The 17,560-nt window shown below is 46.2% G+C and overlaps 1 protein-coding gene across 15 annotated transcripts in view; it reads right to left on the minus strand.

Annotated features, from left to right (window-relative positions):
• The window catches only part of FGFR2 (fibroblast growth factor receptor 2), a 107,060-nt gene that overhangs the window by 36,892 nt on the left and 52,608 nt on the right, over positions 1–17,560 (minus strand). For 8 of the 15 annotated variants that reach the window (NM_001205310.2, XM_059881747.1, XM_059881746.1 and 5 more), the window contains 2 exons: positions 1,397–1,587; positions 137–284 (listed from right to left, as the gene is read on the minus strand). In NM_001205310.2, the coding sequence (NP_001192239.1) occupies positions 137–284; positions 1,397–1,587 (339 nt within the window). The remainder of the gene's footprint in view (positions 1–136; positions 285–1,396; positions 1,588–17,560) is intronic. The other 7 variants (XM_010820098.4, XM_059881748.1, XM_059881745.1 and 4 more) reach the window with 1 other exon arrangement.

A 17,560-nucleotide genomic window follows, 5' to 3' on the forward strand; every position in this document is an offset into this window, starting at 1 on the left:
TGAATATACCAAGACCACAGAATCACCCTATAAGCCGCTTGCAATCTCCCAAAGCACCAGGTCTTTTCAGCTTCTATATCCAGCCTTCTTTTAAAAAAAAAACCAAAAAAAAACAAACAAACAAAAACGTTGTTACCTTGCTGTTTTGGCAGGACAGTGAGCCAGGCAGACTGGTTGGCCTGCCCTATATAATTGGAGACCTTACAAATATACTCGCCAGCATCCGCCTCCGTCACATTGAACAGAGCCAGCACTTCCGCATTGGAACTATTTATCCCCGAGTGCTGGAACAGACACAGGAGAGCAATATAACGGCCAACCCGGAAGGGCTGCGCAAGGTCCCGCCACCAACACACCGCCAAAACCACCTCCATCTCATCTAAACAGCAGCACCAAAGGGCTGTGGGTTCAGAAGGAAGAAAAGTAAGTCAACTGGTGGACAGTGGAAGTGACCCAGTGGAGAGGGGACGGAGGCTGTGATCAATTCCCTTGAAGAAAGGGCCCACAGTTCCCCAAGCGGAGCATCTCTTTCCAGCTTTTTGGATCCTGGGTGTTTGTAGCTGGAGAGCACACTTTGGTGGTTTGATGTTTTGAGCTAAGCTACCTATGGTTCTACGGGAAGACTGTGCTTCTTAAGGACATTCTCTATGAGCAACTCAATGTGGGAGATGTGTCAGGCAGTGTGCTCAGAAGTATTTATGCAGACTCAGCTACCGGTTGCTATCACCATCTTGAAGAGCAAGACAGATCTAAAAAATAAAGAGGCTGGTGCTATTAAAACTGGGTCTTGCAAGGAACCAAAGAAGAACTCCATGGGGAAAAAGGTTTCCTTGTTCTACATTTCACGTGTGCAGAAATACCTTCTCAAGTTTATCATCTAAACCACGTGTGAAAGAACTTCAAAGGTTACGGGATTTCTTTTAAAAGGAAAATCTAAATTGTTTCTAAAAGGTGGCCACTAAAATCTGATCCTAACATCATATTAAGAAAAAACAACGTCAGTGGAACAATCAACGTTGCGACAACGCCTAGAGTTTATAATGCTCTTTCCAGCTACTCCAATCCACTGATCTGCACAGCGCCCTGTGGGGGAGATACTATCACGATCCCCACTTTTATAGATGTGCAGCTAAGCCTAAACATCTCATCTAAGATCTCTGGGCTGATAAACAGCTCAACTATTCTGACTCCAACTTTAGTAGTCCTCCCACTGCCCCATGGCTCCCTTCTGAGATTTTATTAGCAAGCCTAATGATCTGCTAATTCTCAAACACACTCTGTGCTGAACACATACAAGAGTCATCTTCTCAAACTCAAAAGGAAATCAATGAACCTGCGGCCAAACTCATCAGGGGAAACCCAGTCGTGGGTATCTTTGGATTCAGAACTTGCTCACCTTCAGAACCTTGAGATAGGGCAGCCCGTCGGGCCCATATTTACTGCCGTTCTTTTCCACGTGTTTGATCCACTGGATATGGGGCTGGGCATCGCTGTACACTTTGCAGACAAACTCCACATCGCCTCCAACCACAGTGGAGGCATTTGCCGGCAGCCCGGCTTGGAGGATGGGCCGGTGTGGTGATCGTTCTGGTGGAGACACAGAAGGAAGGGGGAGCGGGGACGGGACACGGAGAGATGAACAAATAAGTCGTGTTGTCCAGAAGGCTGCTAGTGAACTCAAGCCAAAAAGGCCTTGAGTCTGCTGGCTGACTCTTTTGAAATAACACCATGGCCCGATGCATAACAAAAAACGACTTCAAAGGAGACGGCTGGAGCGCGACCCTTGTAAAAAGAGTACTTATTTAGAGAGCTGAGAAAAGAACCTAACTACATTCTTGAGTCATTGTCCATGGCCACCTAATGAACAAGAATAAGATTTTATTTTGAGGATCTAAAAGACAAATGGTGAGGGAAAGAGTGCCTCTTCACTTATTTCATTTGGGACCATTTCAGAAACTCACCTTGATCATCAGCTTAACATCTCAGGGACTAACTTTTGAGGTCACCCTGAATTCCAAAATGGCATCTATAGGCAGTGTCTCCCCGCACCTTTCTAAGATGCTCTGGGGAAGATTTACAGCCCTTGTTTTGAAAGGAAAATAAACTAAAATCTAAAGCCCAAAGTAACGAACAACTGGTTTCATCCCTTTGCTGTGGAATTCACTCCATTTGGTCATTCTTTGTCCCGCGCCCCGTTCACCTCCCTGTAAGTACTCCGGGTCACTGTCTGTCCCATGCTAGATGCACAGGCAGACGCTCCTCAGCTTACTCAGATGTGGCACCAAAAGAAACACAAAGCAACACTGGTTCACAAATCCCGGCACCGTCTCAGACCGTCTTAAAGGAGGCCCCACAGTGGGTAAGCCAGCAATTACTTTCCACCCTCGCTTGTCTGCGTCTCTCTAGGGAAACTTTCCAGTTCAGGGGTGGTCTTTGCAGAAACCCTGCAGAGGCAACTGCATCAAGATGCAGGAACGACTACATAAGGTTCCTCAAGAATCAAGTAACAGACCAGCCTGCTGCATGATCTTGTCTACAAAGATAGTCCACAGAATCACAAATGGACCAGAGCCTCGCTACACAGCAGCTCGGTCAAGAGTCACACACAGAAAGAGAGTCCATGCACCAATATCACCCCATGCCCACCTACCTGCACGTACCTGCTCCTGTCTCCCTCCCCACACTGTGGGTACTGCTGCCTTTAACCTCCAGCCTAAAACATCACCAAGGGAAATGAGGACATCCCAACCAGCTCGATAAACCGAAGATGTCTCCACACCACGCCTGAGCATCCTTAAGCATCGCACTGGAAACAGCAAATTAAAACGACAGCTATCTAAGCCTTTCTATATTGGGGCTTTCAGATTAAAATGTCATTTAGTGGAATTTGTTGGACAGGAGCCAGACCATGTGCAAATTGATTTTACTGCGTAAGCCTGTGGCTAGCCTTTAAAAACTTAAAAAAAAAGAAAAGAAAAAGTGCCAGCAGTTACTCTTTAGCACATTTCATTCTAGAATCTTCCATCACTTCACAAACACCTTTATTTTTGCATTAAAAAGACAGGGTTGCAGAGCCCAAAGAAGGCATTCATTTGCCATGGTTTCACCCACATGGGCAAAGCAAAGAGCCCGGAAGTCGAGGCTCCTAGTCGTGGGGGCAGAAAATCCCAAAGCTGGAATCCTTTCAAGCATCACTAGAAACACTCACTGCTTGGCTAAGACGCCATCCCAGTGATGCGCCACTGTGAGCCTCCTGGTCAGGCCTGGTGGCCAGGTGGATGCAGAGGGACCTGCCAGAGGCCAATAGGGACAGCGCTCTGGTTCAACCCCAGCTTACCCCATGCACGTGAAAAGAACAGAGTTAAGTCCACACACACTCTCCCCACCAGGCCTCCTCCTAAGAGACTTATCAGCCCAAGGGGCACTGGTCCCGCAGGCTGGACACTGCCGGCCAAGCTCACAAAACATGCTCCTTTGCACCTATCAAATACTGAGGCGCTTTACTCCTTCCCACAGAGAATTGAATGTTAGGTATCAGTTCCTTCTCTGGCTCAGTTTTCCAGTTTTGCACGCGTGTGTTTGCGTGTTCTAAAGATAAATATTTACAGTGGACCTAAATATTTATTCTTAGAAACAAAGGTACTATAAAATCTTAAATGTCATAAGCCAGATCAACTGAATTTCAAACCAAGTCCCCTTTCTTCAACATGCTTGTTTCTCATAAATCGTTTCACAAGCAAACATTGTGCATGTAATACCAAATAATGATGCCGTGAACAATGAGGGCTTTCATACGGCACCGCAGTCCTGGTCTGCGCCAGGCTTCAGCAGAGAACTTCATCACTGGGGCAACACTGGCAGGGCCCACGATGGAGCTGCAGTCTTGTTTTACTTGTGGTCAACGTGCTGCTGTGCTCCAGTTATTAAGTTATTCCATTGCTATCCGGACTATGTTCACCCAAAAAAAGAAAAGAAAAAAGCACCATCTTCGCAATGGTTTCATGTTATTGCATTTGCAAATTACAGCATACCAAATGTTACCGCTTACAGTGGTGAATTCATCCTTTCAAATTTTCTCACCTTATACAAAATAACCTCTGAGCCACCCCCTCTCCCCGTCGGCCCTTTCTCACTTTAGGTACAAAAACTGCAAGCTGGATCGCTCTGTAATCGAAACCTTACACCGCCTTCCAAAACTTATTACAGCTGCCTTCAGTATAAAATGAAACCTTAGAGAATGTTATTTAAAATGTTTTTAAAAAGTCAGTAGGCCTCATGTTTCGTTTCTCCACATCAGGCTTTGATTTCCTTTGCAACCTTATTCTCTGCCCTTAAACAAGTCGGAGAACGAGGCCTGAAGCATCTTGGAAGAGATCCCAGGATGCCAGGCTCTGCCAAGAACGGCGTTCCCCTTTCTCAGATCCTTCAGCAACCACTCTTCCCTGTGTCCATCAGACCCCCAAGAACGGGGATCACCAGTGAGAGGATGACAGCACCTGGACTCCCGTTCTAACTTCTGAAAAACTGAGGTGAACGCAGGGTGCAGATGGCCGGCAGGAGAGCAGGCTGGGGGGCAGCCCCCAGGAAGCGGGCAGTCCCTCCGAGGCCCAGGCCAGCAGGCACTGGGAAAGCGAGACAGGGCCAGGGCCAGGACAGTGGGCATGAAGCCCCTCCAAGAGCGAACGTGCTCTCCTCAGCCCTGGGGGTACTCCAATGCCCTTGGGTCTGCAACTTTTGGGGGCAGCAAGCTGATATGAAAAGAATTTGTTGTTGTTCAGCTGCTAAATCGTGTCCGACTCTGCAACCCCATGGACTGTGTGGTCCACCAGGCTCCTCTGTCCATGGGATTTCCCAGGCAAGATAGTGGAGTGGGTTGTCATTTCCTCCTCCCGGGGATCTGCCTGGACCAGGGATCGAACCCACGTGTCCTGCATTGGCAGGCAGAATTCTTTACCACCGAGCCACCAGGGAAGCCCATAAAAAGAATCAGTCGATGAATTATCTTTGGATGAAAGAATAAAACCCAGAGCTGGCCCATCTCCTGTTCTTTTGTAATCACAGAAGTCATATCTCCTCTACCAGGAAGGATTTCCTTTTAGGCAAGGGGTCTCTCACAGCATGTTTAACGCTCAGATATTATAGAAACCAGATTTTGCTCTTTATAAGGGGAGCAATATACATGTACAGAAAAGCCAACAGGCATCTCATATCTGTGTTTTTACTGAAATGTTTAAAAATACATATTCTGAGTTCAGCAGGTTGCTGATGCACAGTGCATGGGCCGGAAAGAAGATGAGCACCCTTACAGTAGAGATCCTGAGGTCCCTGCGTAAGCTCCAAATTTAGACAGAACGGAAGGCAGTCCAAAGGGTGCGGCTGCGGCCGATGGGACAGTTGGCTGCCTTGCTGGAATGAGGTTCCACCAAATAAACGTGTAGTAAGCACAGCCTGGAGTGCTTTAAAAAACACATTCTCTCCCCCGTATTCTCCCTTTGTCAAGTACGCCAAGAGTCGACTTTACCAAAGCAGAAGGCCCAGCTGCTGAGAGTCTAAATTTTGAGACAGGCTCTCTCAAATCCTACTCTGGAGCTGGGACCAAGGCTGCAGGAAGAAAACAGCCTGTTTCATTCCAAGGGGTAATTATTGAGAAGGAGAGAGAGAAAATACCTGAGTGACAAAGAATAAATCTTTGTTAATTGACCATTTGAAACTTTATAACATGCCCGTCCCTCCTCTGGACATAATAATAGGTTTGCTTGTAAGAGATCTACAACTTTTGCTTTAACATAGCAAAGGCCATAAAGAACGTCCACTGGGCAGAGAGGCCTCCTGTCCATGGGCTCCGTAAATACACATCCCCAGGATCAGGAGGAGAACCAGCTTCTTAAATTACACCTATAAATTAATCAAGCCCGGAGTCGCCGGTTTCCCAGCACACATTGGTCTTCTAAGTATTTCTCCACAAAGTTCAGCAGCGCTTGCCACAAAGAACCATTTCAAAGCCACACTCTCTGGCGGCAAAACACCGAGAGACTCCAATCACGGTGCATGCCCAGGACCGATCTGGAAAGAGTGAGCCTCCTCCTTCTCGGGCACCCATTCATTTCAGGAACGTGAAGAACCCTGCCTGCCCTGTCTTTAAATTAAAATCAAAATTGAATTACCCCTCCTCTGAAATGGCAGTTTCTTAGCAACTCCAAGGGGCTGAATAGGGAAAGAACATTCTGCAACTTGGAGGACACGTGAAAACAACTGAGAATTCTTGCTCCTAAAGCCTAGCCTTGCTTTTTTTCTCAAGAGTAGGCAGTGGTGGCTTTTGTTGCATAAAAAACAAAAACAAAACAAAAAACCCGCATTAAACCAGTTAGCATGAGGCCTGGTTATTAGGAGAGCCGATCAAAAGCCTCTGATGTTTGAGGAGCCCAAGAACCTGCTAAAGACCTCACGTGAATTACAATTAGTAGAATGAGTTCATTGCCTTGTCAAGACTCTGCTGAATGCCCTCTAACCAGCCAGGCTACATCTAACTAGGTTCTGGGTTTTCTTTTCCCTAAGCTTCCTCCAGCATCTAGAGACTGGCACGAAAGGAGGTCAGAACCAAAAAGTAATCTGGAGGAAAAGGGACAGTTAGGACATAGGATGAGAAGGATTGCTGGTGTCTCAGAAATAGTCAACGCATCTGTAGCCAGGACTTTGCTTGTCATCTTCCAGAAAGGACTGGGGGATGATGGGTATCAGAAATTACTTTAAAAAAAAAAAAGGAAAAACGCACTTTGGTGGAAGGTGACTAGTTTGCTGCTCTCTTTCCATTCTACATGTACCCTCATCTTCCTCCTGCTTGGATATCTGATTCTGGGGGTTCTAGACAAAGTGGCCTGGAGAGCCAACTTCCTCCAAAACATACGTGTGTCTCTGCAGAGAGCAAAGTCTAGGGAGCAAGCTGGTTTGGGAAAAGCCAAAATGTTCTCCCCAGCACTGAGGTTCCTCAGTGACTTAGGGAGGCTGTGCTATGTGAAATGCTAGAAGCAAAACACCACTAATTCCTTTGTGCTTGCTCGATGAGGTGGAGATGCAGGGTGAAGCGCTGGCTGAGGCTGGATGCACTGGGAAGCCCAAAGCAGGCGGAGGCATGGTGCCTTCCCTAATTAATGTCATAGACGGTATTATTTGGCTGGGAGTTGAGTGGCTTCTACCAGCTGGGTGTCAATTTAAGTCTTCTTGGGCAAATTACGGGAGCGGGGCCGTGTGCTATTTACACCCCAAATGTTTATGATACCCTGATCTCTGTGTCTTCAAAAAGTTAAACTGGATGTGAAACTGCTTTGGCAGCCACAAAGGTATGCCAACTTTAGGTTCAAACATGCCCTTTCTTTTGTGAAAAGGCTTTGGGACGATGAAAAAGTTCCGAGATGGAGAGTGGTACAGTAACGACTGTATTTAATGATGCTGTACTGTATCCTCAGAAATGGCTAAAATGGCACACTTTATGTTATGTATATATTACCTTAATTCTTTTTTTTTTTTTTTTAAAGAATCGTGGCAGAGGTGGCAATCTCAGGGTGAGATCTAGTCCCAGGGATCCTGGAAAAGCCGCCTTCTCCATTAGTTAAGCATGTTTATCTTGTCCAGTTGACTAAATGAAGGCTTTCCTCTCACCAGGCACAAGGTCCCTGCCTGTATTGTGCTTGGTTTTCAGGCTGATGCAAAACTCAGACGTCAGTCTCCCTCCTGAGGAGCTGGGGTAAACACAGCTGAGCACAGTCATGCTGGGGAGCTCCATCACTGAGCCTCAGCACCCTGCCACTTGCTAGAGTCCATGCAACATCTTTCAGGAATACAAGGTTATCAGCTGGTGTCTGCAGAGCTGGCTTCCCTTCATGGGAAGAGGATGTTGGAAATGTTAAAATCCAGGACCGAAATATACTCTCTTAATACACAGGTGGAACTCTGATTTAGATTTTTTTTTTCCCCCAAATGATTTGCAAAAAAGCTAAAAAAAAAAAAAAAAAAAAAAACCACCAAACCATGGGGGAGTCCCCAAACACAGCAGTACTCAGAATGAAGCTGTTTAGGATGAAGATGTTGGTATCCAAAAAGATCCAGTGAATCTACGTCTAGAAATAGGTCCTAGAAAAATATTAATTAACCTAGGTGGCCAACAAACAGGTGTGAGCAAAGTTTGTCAGTGGAGCCTCTCTTGTAACTGGAAAGCAAAAGATGAACATAAGCTAAATACTCAGCAAAAGGGGACGATTATATAAGTTACGTCCACAACAGACAATATACAGACCACTAGAAAGACTGAAGCAAAAAGCTACGCACAGACATGGAAAGATGTCCACAGTGATAATGTTGATGGTTTTATCAACTTTCACCATTAAAAAATCTGACTTCAAGAGGAAGTCCAGAAAAACCTATCATGCTCATCTCTCAGACGCCTGACTCCTGGGGCTGTTCAAGCAGAAGCAAAAGCTTTCAGCCCATCTGAGCAAACAAGAAATGCCTCTCTTTGGTAACGAACCACAGGAGAAGTTGGACATTAAAACCTCATTTGTTTTTTTAGAGGCAAACTCAGGCCCCGAAAATAAAAGTGATTCTAGAGAATAGTTGCTTGCTCATAAGCAGCAGCATCTAAAGAGAAGCTTCAAAATAGTCACCCAGGTCACAAAAGGCTCCAATCTGAATCCTTCTCTTTTCACCAACCAAGCCAGATGAGAGACCTCAGGCCAGCCCTGCCCACTGCCCACTGATCACTCAGTAATGGCTGACACTCAGGGTGGTTTTGTTTCGTTTGGCCAAAATGTAAAAATTTAAAGGACTAAATCCTTCATCTTTCAGTTATAGTCCAGAATGTATACTGAACCAAACAAAATGAGGAATTCCTTTTCTCAGTAAAGCACAACTTCCAAAAAGACTCCTCCAAAACAACATCCAATGCTTATCTTTAAAAAGAGCACTTTCATGCACAGACGATAGAGAATGTCTGGGGCACCTTCTGACCTGTGATTTGCACACTGATTTGGGATGGACAGAATTCCTGTAGGCTTTGTTTGAGAGAATTCTCTTAAGTGGGAGGCTCTGGGAGAAAGAAAAAAGAGTTCTATTAAGATCCAGGAAGCTCCATTTCTATTTAATCACCTCACTGTGGCAGTTTGGGGGGGTTTGCACTGTGAACTGACCTGACGGCCCCAAGAGGCCAAAGCACATGTTCCATTCAACCGATTGTCCCAAACACCCTCTAGGCCAAGCACCAGATGCCCCACAGATAGAGGATTAATCATTACAGTACAATCAATAGACATGACCCCTGTGGAATGATCTTTCCCTCCAGACCAAGGCAATGATGTTCTTACCTCCACATCTCTCTCTTCTCAGAAGGAGGAACAGAAAAACTTCCCCACAGAAACACTAACACCCTCCCTTCAGCCTTTTCTTCTCCACTTCCCACCTGCATCTGATCTCCTCATGGTGAAAGAGTGTCGGTACCCCAAGATGCCACATTTCCAATTCAAACCTGCTCTTGAAGTTGGGAGCACATCCTTATTACGACAGGTCATTTCTGTCCTAGCTTCCTGACTATGAAAAGAAACCAAACGCAAGACCCCAATGCACAGCAGGGTGTTCTAAGGGTGGGGGAATTCACAAACTAATTCTGGTGGAACTACTGTTTCAAAGGGGAAGGATTTGTTGGTGTTTCTACATTCATCTTAATGAGAATAGGCATAATACAACCCAACAAAGGTCTTTTGTTTAAAAAGGTGATCGGTAATTGAAGCTGTGTGAGCTTAGAGAGAAACTAGGAAGATTGCTTCAGAGAAGGCAATGGCACCCCACTCCAGTACTCTAGCCTGGAAAATTCCATGGATGGAGGAACCTGGTGGGCTGCAGTCCATGGGGTCGCTAAGAGTCAGACGCGACTGAGCGACTTCACTTTCACTTTTCACTTTCATGCATTGGAGAAGGAAATGGCAACCCACTCCAGTGTTCTTGCCTGGAGAATCCCAGGGACGGGGAAGCCTGGTGGGCTGCCGTCTATGGGGTCGCACAGTCAGACACGACTGAGGCGACTTAGCAGCAGCAGCAGCAGGAAGATTCCTTACATTAGAATTTGCAGTTCAGTATTCTTGCCGGGACAATTCCACGGACACAGAACCCTGGTGGGCTACAGTCCACAGGGTCGCGAAGAGTTGGACACAACTAAGCATGCACACACGCAATGTTAAGAATCACAAACTCTCAAATATAAGTAACTCCAACTGTTTCTTATTATTTCAGTTCAGCACATACTGATCAAAATCTTGCTAAGTTCTAGTTCAATTACTAGGCACCCTGACTACCACTGATGAATTTACATCTTCATGCCATGCTTACTTGCCCACACCCTGATAGCAGCAAGCTTTCTCTCTGCCCTCTGCCCCCACCTGAATCATTTCCAGCTATGGTGAAGAGACCCTCTTACAAAATGCTGTAAGTCATACACTTATCCTTAACACGTCTACATCCTCTTTGCCCACATCACAGAGTCAATGCCAAAGAATAAACAGGAGATCAAATATTAGCCCTCTCCCCAGCCACCTCTAAGCTAGGCCCCCTGCCAGAATAAAAAACAATCAATAATGCTTCCTTTTTCAACTCTGGGGCAGAGGGCAACTGATGGGTTGCAGAGAACATGACAAATAGGCTGATATGGCAAAGTTCTAACATGCCCCATCCAGGCCAGCATGTGCCTGCTCCAACCCCAGGAGCTGGCAGCCATGGGTACCACCTGCTCTCAATGCCTGGAAGGAGTCACCTCGAGCTGGTGTTAGTCCTGCAGGAAGCACTTTCTGCTGGTCAGTATATCCGGGGCTAATATAGCCACCCACTGAGCAGCTTTTGCCCCTGGAATACCTGTTATGAAATAGGTATGAAAACCCGCTCTGTAGCAACCAGAAAGCTCGTTAAACAGTAGCTACTGAAGGAAGTTTTGAAATCTCTGTCCTGAAGGAAAGGAGAGGACCAACCACTCCTTTAGCCAGGGCTGGGCTGAGTGTGCATGTCTCAGCTTAGAGCTGTGAGAGAAGGTGTGGGACCCCCTAATGACAAGACTAGCAATCACATGGGTCCCATTATTTAAAAGCACCACTCACCTACTGCACTTTCCCAGTGGTGCTACAGGAAAAGCATATCATCACCCCCATTTTACAGATGAGAAAACCGAGGCTCAGAAGTTCCATGACTTTCAAGGCCACAGAGCTAGCAAAGGAGGCAAACAGAATTTGAATCACTCACTCATGTAATTCCCACAAGAACCTCCAGAAGTGCTACCCCGAAGGAGTGGAGACCCCTGAGGGTTGATGTGACAGCAAGGTTAGGAAGAGGAAGAGGAATTGGCTGCTGAAGCCACAAAAGCAGTGAGACTCTGCTTCCTACTCAATCCCCACTGGAGCTCCAAGATTCCATGTCAGTGTTAACAGGCCCACTTAGGAATGCACCACTGTGACCTATTCCCTGGCACGGCACCTTCATCCATCGTCAATAGAGGGGCCTTCTGCCCCCCTCCAGCTGGATTTCACAACGTTGAGCTGGCACACAAAACCAGCATCAGGAGAAACACCAAGTCTTAAACTTAGAACAAGAAATGGAAAAGAATTCATTGGCAGCAAAATCATGAATATGGAAAATCAAATGAGGTCTGGCCAGGAAGCTTCTAGGTCAAGATGCTTCAAGTTAAGAACCCCAAGGGGCTCTGTGGAGCCGAGGGTTGGCGAGTGCCAGGGAAATGCACAAGAGCTGTAAGTTGGAAGGCTAGAGTCAGGTGTCAGGAGCATTTAAATCTCCAGATACACGGTGCTGCGCTGTTTCATGCTACCTGGGCCGTGGCTGCCCTCATCACACAGAAAAACAAAAGCAGCATCCAGGAGCCACCGCATGATGGAAGCCAGGACACAGAAGGGTTTCTGTAAGGAGCAAGTGGCTGGGAGTGATCCTAATTTTGAGAGCCTCAGTAATAAGCCAAAAAGTGAAAGTTGCTCAGTCATGTCTGACTCTTCGTGGCCCCATGGACTGTATAAACCGTGGAATTCTCCAGGCCAGAATACTGGAGTGGGTAGCCTATCCCTTTCTCCAGCTGATCATCTCGACCCAGGAATCGAACCAGAGTCTCCTGCATTGCAGGCGGATTCTTTCCAACTGAACTATCAGGGAAACCTGATCCAGCCAGTTAATTAACAAACTACACCATTTCTTCTTTTTTCTTAAAGCCTACTTTGTTCCAATAGCCCCCTCTCCCCACCAAAAGAAAGGCCCACTGCCCTGCAGAAGTGTGGTTGCAGGGGCCCTGACTTGTCCCAGTCTCCTCCCTATGGCCCAGGGATCACACAGGGTCCTCTGTCTTCCTAGGACGGGGCTGCCCCAAGCAATAAACAACTGACACAACTTCTCCATGACGACAGGCTGCCAAGCGCTGCACACCAGGTGTCAGCCCCTTAGGCAGGCCTATCAGTCAGCGTTCAGAGTAACAGACTTCATTCCTTCCCAACACACACCTGAGGGACAGGCAGCACTGCGATGGAGTCCTTCCTGCTTTCAGGCTGAGTTACAGTGGACTGATGTCAAGGGCCAGTGGCCAGCGCCATCGTGATCTGCCACTGAGCACATCGGGACTGGCGAAGGGGACTGAGTGATCCCTCACAGCCAGAAGGGACACCTGGCCCCTGAATGGCTCCCAACAGTCCCCCAAGACACTGTCATCTGCTTACGGCTCTTGCCCGGGGAGGATGAGTCTCTGGTAAGCCAATTCACAGGAGGCACGGCTGGCCTCTGCAAATCCAGAGGACATGTTCCCACCTCTGCTGTCTGTGGGCTTCCCTGGTGGCTCAGACAGCAAAGAATCTGCCTGCAATGCAGGAGACCTGGGTTTGATCCCTGGGTCAGGAAGATCCCCTGGAGAAGGGAATGGCAACTCACTCCAGTATTCTTGCCCAGAAATTCCATGGACAGAGGAGCCTGGGGGACTGCAGTCCACGGGTTGCAAAGAGTCAATCATGACTGAGAGACTAACACTGCTACAAGTTACCAACCCCCCCCGCCAAATACCCAAGGCCAGGTGCAAAGCTCACAAGTTACCCGCTGGTCTCTGGGAATGCAAAACTGGACAGGGAACGGACACCAAGCTCATAAATCAAAGCCAAAGAAAGGGTCTTTATGAGTAAGAAGGAGCAACTGGTCTTCTGAACACCTCCCTTGCTCCCTCTCTCTCTCACTTTTTGGGGGTTTTGGCAACAAAGAGCTGAACATGGGGTTCACCTTTCTTGAGCCTGGCTGCAGCAGCTGCTGGTCTACAGTACAGTAATCCTAAAACAGAGACATCAGAGAGGGTGCAGGCAGCGTTAATCTAGAATTTGAGAAGACCCAGCTCTGGAGCCCCTTTGAGATGCTGGCAAAATGACTTACCCACTTGGAACTGGGATTTCCCCGACTATAAAATGGGGTGAGAGGTGGAAGTGGAAGTAACGAGACCAATTCGACGAACTCAAAGCTCTCAAAACTCTACAACCTTCTTCTGCAAGTTCAAGCAACTATCTCATTCCTGGGGCAGCCTCAACAACATCTTTAACCAAAGGTGGACACCTCAGCAGAATAAGTGACTGCCAGCCATTGGCCAGTTTCATCGGTCCCAACGTGCCATCCAGTTTGGTCAATAAGACTTCCGATTGAGTCAATAAAAGCCATTTAGGATGTCTTCTGATTCTCAAAGGAGTTTCTGGTTTGGCAAAAAAAGAAAGCAGTAGCAGTATTTGTTGCTAGCCACCTAGGTACCCACTGGGTGTTTTCATCTGTTAGGCCAACGAATTTCTCAAACCACCAAACTGGGTTGAACTGTGGCCCCAGAAAAGATAAGCCCACATCTTAACCCCAGGAATCTGTGAAGGTGACCTTATTTGGAAATAAGGTCTTTGTGATTAAGTTAAGTATCTCAAGAGGAGATCACCATGGATTGAAGATGAGCCCCAAATGCATTGACTGGCATCCTTAGGAGAGAAAAGGCAGAAGGAGATTTGAGAAAACACAGAAAGGAAGGGAAGACAGAGTCAGAAGTGGAGTGATATGTCCCCAAGCCAAGGACTCCCAGAGCCACCAGAAGCTGGGACAGAGATATGAGTGAACTCACCCTTGGGGTCTCCAGAAGGAACCAACCCTGTGGACACCCTGACTTCAGAATCTACAAGAGAATAAATTCCTATTGTTTTAAGCCATCTGGGGGCTTCCCAGGTAGCTCAGTAGTAAAGAATCCACCTGCCAATGCAGGAGACACAGGTTCAAGCCCTGTGTTGGGAAGATCCCCTGGAGGAAGGCATGGCGACCCACTCCAGTGTTCTTGCCTAGAGAATCCTATGGACAGAGAAGCCTGATGGGCTACAGTTGACGGGGTTGCAAACAATCAGACACGACTGAGTGACTGACCACACACACACAGGCTTATTCTAACCCCCAAACATTCTTTGAAAATATAATGGAGGCAGTTCCAATTATTTATTAAGCTTTTTTTTTAATTCTTTCAAAGTATTCATTGAATTTGTTACAACATCGCTTCTGTTGTTTTATGCTTTGGTTTTTTGCCTGCAAGGCATGTGGGATCTTAGTTCCCCAACCAGGGACCACATGTTCATGCCCTGCATTGGAAGGTGAAGTGTTAACGACTGGACCGCCAGGGAAGTCCCTCAAGGATTTATTTAAATACAACTTAAGTATAAGAGCTTGATCTCTGGGTCAGGAAGATCCCCTGGAGGAGGAAATGGGAACCCACTCCAGCATTCTTGCCTGGAGAATCCCATGGACAGAGCAGCCTGGGGTCACAAAGAGTCTGACTGGACAGGACAGATTACACACACCTGTACCTTGTGTACCTAAGCCATCCAGGCTATGACGTGTTACAGCGGCACCCTGGAAACTGATAACCAACACAGATGAGGCAGGCATCACCTCCGAGCGGCTCAGAACAGCTACATCACTTGTCCCAGGTCGCTCGGTCCCCAGCGTGTGGGCGGACAGAGCTGCTATGCTCACAACACCAGGCTGCATTTATCTAAAGTGGGTCTCAGCACCTTCATTCTCAGACACAAGAAGGGTGAGACCAAAAATTAAATGACTTCTCCCAGGTTGCAGCTTCTTTCTTGGTGGCAGGGCCCCGGGCAGGATCCAGCACTCCAGCCTCATTCACAGATGAACGATGGCAAACGCTTGCCAACTCCCGGAGCCAGGTCTTTTAAAGAGAGCCCGTTTTATTATCAGCACAATTACCGAGATGTGGAGCTTCACACTAATTTTCCCTTGCAAGTAAATGGCTGAAAAGTAATGGTGTCAATTTTAATGAGGATCAAGCAAGGTTCTTAAAAGGGCTCCCGTAAACCAAAGCATCTCCCTCACACACAACAATGGCTTGCTGTTTAATTCCAGAACACAAGAATGTCACTTAAATTACACGGCTTCTACATGAAAATGCTTATGGGAATGCCTTTCCAAGGAAGAATTTCAATAAAAAGATCTCACCCGGTTTGATGCATCGTCATATCTAAACTGCAAGCCTATGTCTCAAAGCAACAAAAATAAAGCCTCAGAGAACGTGCTCTAGGACAGGACTTCACTTTCTCTGGGAAAGCGTCTCTGAACTTCTGTGAAACGGAGATGTAGCTGAGAGGCTGCTATGAAGCAGCAGTATATTAAGCTCGGACCTGCAGGCCACCAGAAATTCAGTGTTTGTGCCTGAATCCTTTTTGTTTCCACTTGCCGAGATGTTCAGAACGATTCATCTGCCAGCCCTGTAAGACTGCCTGAGACCCTTCAGCTGACTCAATTCTTATTTTATTACCACTTCTCAGAGCAATTACTAGGGTTTTTGAGCAAAAATGAGAGTATTTCACACCTCCATCTTTCCTGAAAATGTCTTAGACTCCACTGACTTTTGGCTTCTATTTATAAAGAAGGTTCAAGGCTTGGAAAATTATTGGGGTTGAGCTTTCATGGATATTCCCAACCAGCATTGTGTCATTATTGGCCCACGTTTAGCTGGGCGAGCTCCCAAATTTGTGACATAATCAGGCCTTTCTCTGCATTACTCCATACACTCTACACTCTCTCCACATTACACCACTGAATCATACGCTCTTTTCAACAAGACTGATTGCCAGGGGATTAACATTAGACAGCACAATTCCATTATTCAGCAGCCCAATTCAAATCCAACCCTAAATGCTAAGAGAGATTTCAGGGCTTCACAGAGATGAGCTGCCAGAAAGCTGAAAGGGGGGGTGGGGTGAGGGGCTTTTGAATGTTTTACATAACAACTCAACCTAAAACCTACTATATAAGCAAGAGCCCCGTGGCTGAAGTGGCCGAGATATGACTCCTAATTCCTGGAATGGCCCCAACCAATCTTAATGAACAATTTGTAGACCTCTGCAAAGCCAGGATCCCCAAAGACTGCTATAGCACGATGATTTTATTCCCATAATAAATTACTTATTTTCAAAATTAAGTATTTAGAACTTTCAGCTTCAAACCTTTCTTTCCTGAAATAGAAACACTTGCATGTCAAATTCAGGATGAGTCAGACCCAAAGTGAAATACAAGTTGTATGTTCTTTGATCAACAGACTTATGGTACATCAGTGCCAAGATAAATGCTTAACTACTTTTTTCTGGTATTTGGGTGTTACTTCTCTTTGTGTTTCTTTGGAGAAATACCTGTACATGGTGATTCCCACTAAGAAACATTCCACAAATATCTTTGTAAGAAAAGAGAGTATAAAACTCAGGCTTTTATGAATATCTATAGAATTCACATTATGCAAAATCCTTTCAAATTTCACATTAAGGATTCTGAATAATAAAATGTTACTTTTTTTCCACTGAATACTCACAAATGGAAATTTTAAAAAGACTGTATCATACTTTCTAAAGCAGGGTTTCTTAAGAATTTAATTTAACCTGCTAGAAAATTAAAATGGTTTTCTATTTAATTTTCAATTTATCTAAAACTTCAAGTAACCAAATCTATGTAATTTGGTTAATCAAACTTTTGCAAGGTTCCTTAATGGCTCTTTGGGCAATTCAAATATCTATGGGTGGCGGAGTAGGGGGGAAATTTCCCTGGTGGTCCAGTGGTTAACACTCCACACTGCCAAAGCAGGGTGTGTGGGTTCAATCCCTGATCAGGGAACTAAGATCCTACATGCCATACATAAAGCATGGCCAAAATATTAAAAATATATATATATTTATCTATGCGGTCTCTCTCTTCAAGGAGTTTATATTTTATTGAAGGAGAAGAAATGCCCACATGTAAAATAATACTAGGGTCTCATGCCCAGGAAATGACGGAGGAAGGCCTTTGTTTATGGATACACAGTGGGTGGGCATGAGTTTGTGGGGTTACAGAGGGTCACATCAAGGCAAACTGAACCAAGGTGAGCTTTGAGCCTGAGACCTTAGCAGGAGCAACCTGGCATATATGTGCAAACTGATTAGGTAACCCACAGCAAGGACTCACGGACAACTGGCCACTTTGAGAGTCAAGGTAG

The sequence above is a fragment of the Bos taurus genome, chromosome 26 (genome assembly GCF_002263795.3).
Source record: "Bos taurus isolate L1 Dominette 01449 registration number 42190680 breed Hereford chromosome 26, ARS-UCD2.0, whole genome shotgun sequence".
NCBI classification, from domain to species: Eukaryota; Metazoa; Chordata; class Mammalia; order Artiodactyla; family Bovidae; genus Bos; species Bos taurus.